Source organism: Salmo salar, unplaced genomic scaffold, assembly GCF_965601325.2.
Source record: "Salmo salar unplaced genomic scaffold, fSalSal1 ptg000578l, whole genome shotgun sequence".
Classification (NCBI taxonomy): Eukaryota; Metazoa; Chordata; class Actinopteri; order Salmoniformes; family Salmonidae; genus Salmo; species Salmo salar.
Genome location: NW_027675424.1, coordinates 2257501 through 2269863, shown reverse-complemented (window position 1 = coordinate 2269863; position 12363 = coordinate 2257501). Strand labels below are relative to the sequence as shown.

Below are 12363 nucleotides of genomic sequence, written 5' to 3'. Positions count from 1 at the left end.
GTATCTATGTGGACCCTACTACAGTTTACCCAGCTCAGCTATAGACTACACCAGCATGACTAGTATCTATGTGGACCCTACTACAGTTTAACCAGCTCAGCTATAGACTACACCAGCATGACTAGTATCTATGTGGACCCTACTACAGTTTAACCAGCTCAGCTATAGACTACACCAGCATGACTAGTATCTATGTGGACCCTACTACAGTTTAACCAGCTCAGCTATAGACTACACCAGCATGACTAGTATCTATGTGGACCCTACTACAGTTTAACCAGCTCAGCTATAGACTACACCAGCATGACTAGTATCTATGTGGACCCTACTACAGTTTAACCAGCTCAGCTATAGACTACACCAGCATGACTAGTATCTATGTGGACCCTACTACAGTTTAACCAGCTCAGCTATAGACTACACCAGCATGACTAGTATCTATGTGGACCCTACTACAGTTTAACCAGCTCAGCTATAGACTACACCAGCATGACTAGTATCTATGTGGACCCTACTACAGTTTAACCAGCTCAGCTATAGACTACACCAGCGTGACTAGTATCTATGTGGACCCTACTACAGTTTAACCACCTCAGCTATAGACTACACCAGCGTGACTAGTATCTATGTGGACCCTACTACAGTTTAACCAGCTCAGCTATAGACTACACCAGCGTGACTAGTATCTATGTGGACCCTACTACAGTTTAACCAGCTCAGCTATAGACTACACCAGCGTGACTAGTATCTATGTGGACCCTACTACAGTTTAACCAGCTCAGCTATAGACTACACCAGCGTGACTAGTATCTACGTGGACCCTACTACAGTTTAACCAGCTCAGCTATAGACTACACCAGCGTGACTAGTATCTACGTGGACCCTACTACAGTTTAACCAGCTCAGCTATAGACTACACCAGCATGACTAGTATCTACGTGGACCCTACTACAGTTTAACCAGCTCAGCTATAGACTACACCAGCATGACTAGTATCTATGTGGACCCTACTACAGTTTAACCAGCTCAGCTATAGACTACACCAGCATGACTAGTATCTATGTGGACCCTACTACAGTTTAACCAGCTCAGCTATAGACTACACCAGCATGACTAGTATCTATGTGGACCCTACTACAGTTTAACCAGCTCAGCTATAGACTACACCAGCATGACTAGTATCTATGTGGACCCTACTACAGTTTAACCAGCTCAGCTATAGACTACACCAGCATGACTAGTATCTATGTGGACCCTACTACAGTTTAACCAGCTCAGCTATAGACTACACCAGCATGACTAGTATCTATGTGGACCCTACTACAGTTTAACCAGCTCAGCTATAGACTACACCAGCATGACTAGTATCTATGTGGACCCTACTACAGTTTAACCAGCTCAGCTATAGACTACACCAGCATGACTAGTATCTATGTGGACCCTACTACAGTTTAACCAGCTCAGCTATAGACTACACCAGCACGACTAGTATCTATGTGGACCCTACTACAGTTTAACCAGCTCAGCTATAGACTACACCAGCACGACTAGTATCTATGTGGACCCTACTACAGTTTAACCAGCTCAGCTATAGACTACACCAGCATGACTAGTATCTATGTGGACCCTACTACAGTTTAACCAGCTCAGCTATAGACTACACCAGCATGACTAGTATCTATGTGGACCCTACTACAGTTTAACCAGCTCAGCTATAGACTACACCAGCATGACTAGTATCTATGTGGACCCTACTACAGTTTAACCAGCTCAGCTATAGACTACACCAGCATGACTAGTATCTATGTGGACCCTACTACAGTTTAACCAGCTCAGCTATAGACTACACCAGCATGACTAGTATCTATGTGGACCCTACTACAGTTTAACCAGCTCAGCTATAGACTACACCAGCATGACTAGTATCTATGTGGACCCTACTACAGTTTAACCAGCTCAGCTATAGACTACACGAGCATGACTAGTATCTATGTGGACCCTACTACAGTTTAACCAGCTCAGCTATAGACTACACCAGCATGACTAGTATCTATGTGGACCCTACTACAGTTTAACCAGCTCAGCTATAGACTACACCAGCATGACTAGTATCTATGTGGACCCTACTACAGTTTAACCAGCTCAGCTATAGACTACACCAGCATGACTAGTATCTATGTGGACCCTACTACAGTTTAACCAGCTCAGCTATAGACTACACCAGCATGACTAGTATCTATGTGGACCCTACTACAGTTTAACCAGCTCAGCTATAGACTACACCAGCATGACTAGTATCTATGTGGACCCTACTACAGTTTAACCAGCTCAGCTATAGACTACACCAGCATGACTAGTATCTATGTGGACCCTACTACAGTTTAACCAGCTCAGCTATAGACTACACCAGCATGACTAGTATCTATGTGGACCCTACTACAGTTTAACCAGCTCAGCTATAGACTACACCAGCATGACTAGTATCTATGTGGACCCTACTACAGTTTAACCAGCTCAGCTATAGACTACACCAGCATGACTAGTATCTATGTGGACCCTACTACAGTTTAACCAGCTCAGCTATAGACTACACGAGCATGACTAGTATCTATGTGGACCCTACTACAGTTTAACCAGCTCAGCTATAGACTACACCAGCATGACTAGTATCTATGTGGACCCTACTACAGTTTAACCAGCTCAGCTATAGACTACACCAGCATGACTAGTATCTATGTGGACCCTACTACAGTTTAACCAGCTCAGCTATAGACTACACCAGCATGACTAGTATCTATGTGGACCCTACTACAGTTTAACCAGCTCAGCTATAGACTACACCAGCATGACTAGTATCTACGTGGACCCTACTACAGTTTAACCAGCTCAGCTATAGACTACACCAGCATGACTAGTATCTATGTGGACCCTACTACAGTTTAACCAGCTCAGCTATAGACTACACCAGCATGACTAGTATCTATGTGGACCCTACTACAGTTTAACCAGCTCAGCTATAGACTACACCAGCGTGACTAGTATCTATGTGGACCCTACTACAGTTTAACCAGCTCAGCTATAGACTACACCAGCGTGACTAGTATCTATGTGGACCCTACTACAGTTTAACCAGCTCAGCTATAGACTACACCAGCGTGACTAGTATCTATGTGGACCCTACTACAGTTTAACCAGCTCAGCTATAGACTACACCAGCGTGACTAGTATCTATGTGGACCCTACTACAGTTTAACCAGCTCAGCTATAGACTACACCAGCGTGACTAGTATCTATGTGGACCCTACTACAGTTTAACCAGCTCAGCTATAGACTACACCAGCATGACTAGTATCTATGTGGACCCTACTACAGTTTAACCAGCTCAGCTATAGACTACACCAACATGACTAGTATCTATGTGGACCCTACTACAGTTTAACCAGCTCAGCTATAGACTACACCAGCATGACTAGTATCTATGTGGACCCTACTACAGTTTAACCAGCTCAGCTATAGACTACACGAGCATGACTAGTATCTATGTGGACCCTACTACAGTTTAACCAGCTCAGCTATAGACTACACCAGCGTGACTAGTATCTATGTGGACCCTACTACAGTTTAACCAGCTCAGCTATAGACTACACCAGCGTGACTAGTATCTATGTGGACCCTACTACAGTTTAACCAGCTCAGCTATAGACTACACCAGCGTGACTAGTATCTATGTGGACCCTACTACAGTTTAACCAGCTCAGCTATAGACTACACCAGCATGACTAGTATCTATGTGGACCCTACTACAGTTTAACCAGCTCAGCTATAGACTACACCAGCATGACTAGTATCTATGTGGACCCTACTACAGTTTAACCAGCTCAGCTATAGACTACACCAGCATGACTAGTATCTATGTGGACCCTACTACAGTTTAACCAGCTCAGCTATAGACTACACCAGCATGACTAGTATCTATGTGGACCCTACTACAGTTTAACCAGCTCAGCTATAGACTACACCAGCATGACTAGTATCTATGTGGACCCTACTACAGTTTAACCAGCTCAGCTATAGACTACACCAGCATGACTAGTATCTATGTGGACCCTACTACAGTTTAACCAGCTCAGCTATAGACTACACCAGCATGACTAGTATCTATGTGGACCCTACTACAGTTTAACCAGCTCAGCTATAGACTACACCAGCATGACTAGTATCTATGTGGACCCTACTACAGTTTAACCAGCTCAGCTATAGACTACACCAGCATGACTAGTATCTATGTGGACCCTACTACAGTTTAACCAGCTCAGCTATAGACTACACCAGCATGACTAGTATCTATGTGGACCCTACTACAGTTTAACCAGCTCAGCTATAGACTACACCAGCATGACTAGTATCTATGTGGACCCTACTACAGTTTAACCAGCTCAGCTATAGACTACACCAGCATGACTAGTATCTATGTGGACCCTACTACAGTTTAACCAGCTCAGCTATAGACTACACCAGCATGACTAGTATCTATGTGGACCCTACTACAGTTTAACCAGCTCAGCTATAGACTACACCAGCATGACTAGTATCTATGTGGACCCTACTACAGTTTAACCAGCTCAGCTATAGACTACACCAGCATGACTAGTATCTATGTGGACCCTACTACAGTTTAACCAGCTCAGCTATAGACTACACCAGCATGACTAGTATCTATGTGGACCCTACTACAGTTTAACCAGCTCAGCTATAGACTACACCAGCATGACTAGTATCTATGTGGACCCTACTACAGTTTAACCAGCTCAGCTATAGACTACACCAGCATGACTAGTATCTATGTGGACCCTACTACAGTTTAACCAGCTCAGCTATAGACTACACCAGCATGACTAGTATCTATGTGGACCCTACTACAGTTTAACCAGCTCAGCTATAGACTACACCAGCATGACTAGTATCTATGTGGACCCTACTACAGTTTAACCAGCTCAGCTATAGACTACACCAGCATGACTAGTATCTATGTGGACCCTACTACAGTTTAACCAGCTCAGCTATAGACTACACCAGCATGACTAGTATCTATGTGGACCCTACTACAGTTTAACCAGCTCAGCTATAGACTACACCAGCATGACTAGTATCTATGTGGACCCTACTACAGTTTAACCAGCTCAGCTATAGACTACACCAGCATGACTAGTATCTATGTGGACCCTACTACAGTTTAACCAGCTCAGCTATAGACTACACCAGCATGACTAGTATCTATGTGGACCCTACTACAGTTTAACCAGCTCAGCTATAGACTACACCAGCATGACTAGTATCTATGTGGACCCTACTACAGTTTAACTAGCTCAGCAGTACCATAGATATTAAACCCAGGATAGAGGGGCTGAGTGAATGTGGTCTGGACTCTGTGGAGGAGGGTCATTGTGTCAGAGACACTGTAGAAGGACAGAGTACCTGCCTTGTGATCCAGGTACACTCCTACTCTGGAGGACTGAGGGCCTGATACTTTAGTCTTAACATTATTGTGTATGAAATAATAACCACCACTATAGTACTGTAAACTCCAGGACTTGTTATTGTGTCCAAATCTATTACCTGACCCTGTTCTGCTGATGTCTTTATATGAGACTGCTGTATCAACATACTCCCCACTCCACTCCACCTCCCAGTAACAGCGTCCAGACAGACCCTCTCTACACAGAACCTGGTACCAGTTGGTGAATCTGTCTGGATGACCAGGATATGGTTGGACTTGGCCTGTATAGGTCACCTTTCTGTTCCCTTTAGACAGAGAGAGGAGTGTGCGTGCTGTGTTTGGGTCCAGTGTGAGCTGACAGGAATCTGGGAGAAGAGCAGAGACCAATGAGGGGAGTCAGAACAATAAGTTAAGTCAGATACTGCATCTACCCTGTCTTTGATTAGAGCACAGCAGAGATCAAATCAGAGAAATATGAGGAGTCAGATAGATACCCAGTCTTTGATTAGATCTACTATTGCTATATATTTCTAGAGGGATTGTTAGGAGTGGCAGTAAAAAGAGACTGTTAGTTACTTCACAATAAAGAGACTCACATTGTAACAACTGTTCTCTGGTCTTGGGCTCTGGAGGCAGAACAACCTCCACTATATTCACTACAGACACACAAACACATTGACAGAGAGAGGGAATGTTATCATCATACCATATTCCACATGTATATGACTAGTAGGGAACTTTCAATGGTCTAAAGTTGATGTTCTGATTGTTTTCAACACACCTGTAGTGGAGATCTTGGTCCATTCTCCTTTAAGGAAGTCTTCTAGTTTCTCTCTCAGTTCAGACACAGTCTTACTCACATCTCCAAAGTACTGAAGAGGACGGACAACGATGCTGGGTAAGTCTGAAGATACACTGATACTGGAGAGAGACTGATAACTCTGGAGACAGAGAGAGAGAGACAGAGAGAGAGAGAGACAGAGAGATAGAGAGAGAGAGACAGAGAGAGAGAGAGACAGAGAGAGAGACAGAGGAACAGAGGGACAGAGAGAGAGAGGGACAGAGGGAAAGAGAGAGAGAGGAGGGACAGAGAGAGAGAGAGAGAGAGGGACAGAGAGAGAGACAGAGAGAGACACAGAGAGAGAGAGAGAGACAGAGACAGAGAGAGACAGAGAGAGACAGAGAGAGAGAGGGACACAGAGAGAGAGACACAGAGAGAGAGAGAGAGACACAGAGAGAGAGAGAGAGAGTGAGAGAGAGACAGAGAGAGAGAGACAGAGCGAGAGAGAGAGAGAAAGACAGAGAGAGGGGGACACGGACAGAGAGATACAAAGGGACACAGAGAGAGAGACACAGAGACCCAGAGAGAGGGGGACATGGACAGAGAGACAAAGAGGGACACAGAGAGAGAGACACAGAGAGAGAGAGAGACACAGAGAGAGAGAGACACAGAGAGAGAGACAGAGAGAGAGAGAGAGAGAGGGACACAGAGGGACACAGAGAGGGACACAGAGAGGGAGAGAGGGACACAGAGAGGGAGAGAGGGACACAGAGAGAGGGGGGGACACAGAGAGAGGGGGGGACACAGAGAGAGGGGGGGACACAGAGAGAGGGGGGGGACACAGAGAGAGGGGGGGGACACAGAGAGAGGGGGGGACACAGAGAGAGGGACAGAGGGAAAGAGAGGAGGGAGAGAGAGAGAGAGAGAGAGGAGGGACAGAGAGAGAGAGGAGGGACAGAGAGAGAGAGAGGAGGGACAGAGAGAGAGAGAGAGGAGGGACAGAGAGAGAGAGAGGAGGGACAGAGAGAGAGAGAGAGAGGGGGACAGAGAGAGAGAGAGGGACAGAGAGAGAGAGAGAGAGGGGGACAGAGAGAGAGAGAGAGAGAGGGACAGAGAGAGAGAGGGACAGAGAGAGAGAGGGACAGAGAGAGAGGGACAGAGAGAGAGAGAGAGAGAGAGGGGGACAGAGAGAGAGAGAGAGAGAGAGAGAGAGGGGGACAGAGAGAGAGAGAGAGAGAGGGGGACAGAGATACTGTATTCCAGTCATGGTTCATCCAATATAACTACTGCTGTCCACTTCATATGTATATACTGTATTCTAGTCATGGTTCATCCTATATAACTACTGCTGTCCACTTCATATGTATATACTGTATTCTAGTCATGGTTCATCCTATATAACTACTGCTGTCCACTTCATATGTATATACTGTATTCTAGTCATGGTTCATCCTATATAACTACTGCTATCCACTTCATATGTATATACTGTATTCTAGTCCTGGTTCATCCTATATAACTACTGCTGTCCACTTCATATGTATATACTGTATTCTAGTCATGGTTCATCCTATATAACTACTACTGCCCACTTCATATGTATATACTGTATTCTAGTCATGGTTCATCCTATATAACTACTGCTGTCCACTTCATATGTATATACTGTATTCTAGTCATGGTTCATCCTATATAACTACTGCTGTACATCTACTATTCTTCAGATATACTACAGATGTACTCCAAATTGTCTATGCATCACATCACAGTACACAGTGTATATATATATATATATATCATTGCTTGTCCTAATATTTTCATTGACTTTTTAGATTTGCCCTCTGTGAGCTGGGAACACAAGCATTGTTAGATATTACTGCACTGTTGGAACCAGGAACACAAGCATTGTTAGATATTACTGCACTGTTGGAGCCAGGAACACAAGCATTGTTAGATATTACTGCACTGTTGGAGCTGGGAACACAAGCATTGTTAGATATTACTGCACTGTTGGAGCTGGGAACACAAGCATTGTTAGATATTACTGCACTGTTGGAGCTGGGAACACAAGCATTTCACTTCACCCACAATAACATCTGATAAATATGTGTATGAAACCAATAAAATAAAATGTGATTGTATTGTTGAAAGTGTTAGATAATTCTCAATCCGTGTTGTGTCTTGTCTAAGAACAGCCCTTAGCCATGGTACTGTATAATAACCATATATCACACCTCCTCAGGACTTATTGATTTATAAGGCATTATAAAGGTGATTAAAATAATGATACATACGTACTTCATAGAAAACTGTTACCCTTCATATATTCTAACAACTCACATTTTAAGATTCATTATGTCATGTGTTCCATGTTAAAGGCTCTAACATTGGAACAAAACTATTTGTCTCCCTCTTGATGTTGCATGCAGTTCCTCTCTCTCTTCCTGCATTCCTCTAACCCCTCCCTCCCTCCCTCTAACCCCACCCCTCTGGCAGAACCAGGAAATCCCTCCCCCTCCCACAAACTCTCTTCTGAGGAAACGAAACTGATCTGAGTCTCTGTCTCGTCTGTCTGTGTGAGAGTGAACAACCGTCCAAATGGCTCAACAGGGAGTTCTGCTGGACCAGGACCAGTTCTGTTGTTCTGTCTGTCTGGATCTACTGAAGGAACCAGTCGCCATCCCCTGTGGACACAGTTACTGTAGGAGCTGTATTGAGGGCTGCTGGGATCAGGATGTTCTGAAAGGGGTCTATAGCTGTCCTCAGTGCAGAGAGACCTTCAGTCCGAGGCCTACGCTGAGGAAAAATAACATGTTGGCTGAGCTGGTGGAGAAACTGAAGAAGACAGGACTCCAGGCTGCTCCCCCTCCTGCTCTGTGCTATGCTGGACCTAGAGATGTGGCGTGTGATTTCTGCACTGGGACCAGAAAGCAGAAAGCCCTCATGTCCTGTCTGGTGTGTCTGGCCTCTTACTGTGAGACTCACCTCCAATCTCACTACGAATTTCCTGCTTTGAAGAGGCACAAGCTGGTCAAAGCCACCGCACAACTACAGGAGAAGATCTGCTCTCATCATGACAAACTGCTGGAGGTTTACTGTCGTACCGATCAGCAGTGTATCTGTCTGATGTGTACAGTGGATGAACATAAAGGCCATGATACAGTGTCAGCTGCAGCAGAGAGGACTGAGAAACAGGTAAGACCAGAACAACTTGTTGGTGACTGTCTGATAAACAAAGAATTAAAGATACAGTAGGAACTAAGGCTGTTTGAACATGAGATCATTGAAATGAAATTGATCCTCAGCAGAACAAATATGAACACAAACCTTGAGTATATTGATATGTCAACCCAGATTCTCCAGATGTATCACCATTTTATAATGTCAAACACTATTATCATTCTGAATGCCCTTTTATGAGTCCAAAGTTCAGTCTCAACCTGTTGATACATGTAGTCCTACCATAACAACTATAATCATTCACATAGCAACAAATAAATATCATTTAGTAAATGGACCATCCATTTTTTAGACCTTCCTCTCTATGGGCCCTATGTCACATTACTATACTATTGATCTACTGGACTAATAAAGCTTGATAGCTCATTGAAGAGTGATTCTCCACAGAGGCAGCTGGGGATGAGTCAGCAGAAGGTCCAGCAGAGATTCCAGGAGAGAGAGAAGGAGCTGAAGGAGCTCCAACAGGCTGTGGAGTCTTTCAAGGTGAGTATTGTTGACCAGAGGAGACACACCATTTCACCTGTCTCCTCCAGTCAGAGAGAGAGAGAGAGAGGTAGAGGGGCCCCTATCCAATCCCACTGACCCCACTGTTGGGAACAGGTTGTCACTGCTGAGGCAGTGAAGAAAGTAGAGGAGGATGGGTCAAGGCTGAGGGATCCTGAGAGGATCCCTGTGAGTAGTAGATCTGTGACAGCACAGAGGGATGGGCCAACCAGTGATATATGCTTCAGTAAGGTTGGCTTCTTAGTGTTCATAGCAAATGGTTATCAACTGTACCGCAGAAATGGAATGTAAATCACAGAAAAAAATATGTTTTGGTGGCAGCTGCAGAGAAGTATTTGGTCATACTAGATTTGACTTCAGAAGAGTTCCAGGGTGTGTTGGGTGGTGGTGTCCCGTCCTCCCAGGCCGTTGGCCTGGTGCAGGAGCAGATAGGGTCAAAGTAGTGGAATGGGGGGTAGTGGGTTTTAATGAGTGTAGGGTTAGTTGGCCTGGTGCAGGAGCAGATAGGGTCAAAGTAGTGGAATGGGGTAGTGGGTTTTAATGAGTGTAGGGTTAGTTGGCCTGGTGCAGGAGCAGATAGGGTCAAAGTAGTGGAATGGGGTACTGGGTTTTAATGAGTGTAGGGTTAGTTGGCCTGGTGCAGGAGCAGATAGGGTCAAAGTAGTGGAATGGGGTAGTGGGTTTTAATGAGTGTAGGGTTAGTTGGCCTGGTGCAGGAGCAGATAGGGTCAAAGTAGTGGAATGGAGGTAGTGGGTTTTAATGAGTGTAGGGTTAGTTGGCCTGGTGCAGGAGCAGATAGGGTCAAAGTAGTGGAATGGGGTAGTGGGTTTTAATGAGTGTAGGGTTAGTTGGCCTGGTGCAGGAGCAGATAGGGTCAAAGTAGTGGAATGGGGGTAGTGGGTTTTAATGAGTGTAGGGTTAGTTGGCCTGGTGCAGGAGCAGATAGGGTCAAAGTAGTGGAATGGGGGTAGTGGGTTTTAATGATTGTAGGGTTAGTTGGCCTGGTTGCAGGAGCAGATAGGGTCAAAGTAGTGGAATGGGGTAGTGGGTTTTAATGAGTGTAGGGTTAGTTTGCCTGGTGCAGGAGCAGATAGGGTCAAAGTAGTGGAATGGGGTAGTGGGTTTTAATGATTGTAGGGTTAGTTGGCCTGGTGCAGGAGCAGATAGGGTCAAAGTAGTGGAATGGGGTAGTGGGTTTTTAATGAGTGTAGGGTTAGTTGGCCTGGTGCAGGAGCAGATAGGGTCAAAGTAGTGGAATGGGGGGTAGTGGGTTTTAATGAGTGTAGGGTTAGTTGGCCTGGTTGCAGGAGCAGATAGGGTCAAAGTAGTGGAATGGGGGTAGTGGGTTTTAATGAGTGTAGGGTTAGTTGGCCTGGTGGCAGGAGCAGATAGGGTCAAAGTAGTGGAATGGGGTAGTGGGTTTTAATGAGTGTAGGGTTAGTTGGCCTGGTGCAGGAGCAGATAGGGTCAAAAGTAGTGGAATGGGGGGTAGTGGGTTTTAATGATTGTAGGGTTAGTTGGCCTGGTGCAGGAGCAGATAGGGTCAAAGTAGTGGGAATGGGGGTAGTGGGTTTTAATGAGTGTAGGGTTAGTTTGCCTGGTGCAGGAGCAGATAGGGTCAAAGTAGTGGAGGGTTAGTTAGAAGGATGTTTTTTAGTATTATCATAATTTTCCCCTTTTCCCATTTTGTATCCCATAATATCATGGATTTATATTATAGACCAGTTGAGTGCAGGAGTGAGATGCCTTTGGATATACGACGTAATAAATTGTCATTAGCTTATTGGGTTGAAAGGCTGTGAGGTTGAGCATCCCACTGCTACTGTTCTAGATGACTGTTGGGAATATACTAGTAGACAAGGCAGTGGTTTTGGTTGGACAGTTGGAAAGCTTGCTGATGAGAGTAGATTCAGGGAGTTGGAGGTTGGCCCTTTTCTGTGGTGATAGGGGATGTTCCTCCATGGTTACTCCCAGATCCTGTTGTTGATCTAACCTTGGTAGACAAAAGGAAAAGATTGGGTCAGAAGTCAGTGATAAAGGGAAACTGGTTGACAATTACATTGGTAGAAGTTGTTATGCTTTTTTACCTCTTTTCACAGATGGATCCAAGGGCCCAGATAGTGGGCCCACAGGAGCAGGTGTTTACCTTCCTGAATGTGATGTGCAGATATGTAGAAGACTAACAGATGAACTGTCAGTGTACTCAGTTGAACTGTTGGTGATAATAGTTGTCCTCCAGTGGGTGGAGGACGTACAACCTGTTAGAGTTATAGTATCCTCAGATTCTCTGTCTGTATTGAATAGTTTATCATCTGGTAAATCTATTAGGAGTGACCTACT

General features: G+C 44.9%; 1 protein-coding gene across 1 annotated transcript in view; it reads left to right on the top strand.

The window, feature by feature from the left end:
- Nucleotides 1-8778: 8778 nt before the first annotated feature.
- LOC145876349 (tripartite motif-containing protein 16-like) overlaps nucleotides 8779-12363 on the top strand; it is a 10806-nt gene continuing 7221 nt past the window's right edge. The window contains exons 1-2 of the mRNA XM_082972138.1: nucleotides 8779-9473; nucleotides 9906-10001. Coding sequence (XP_082828264.1) covers nucleotides 8877-9473; nucleotides 9906-10001 — 693 coding nt within the window. The 5' untranslated portion in view covers nucleotides 8779-8876. The remainder of the gene's footprint in view (nucleotides 9474-9905; nucleotides 10002-12363) is intronic.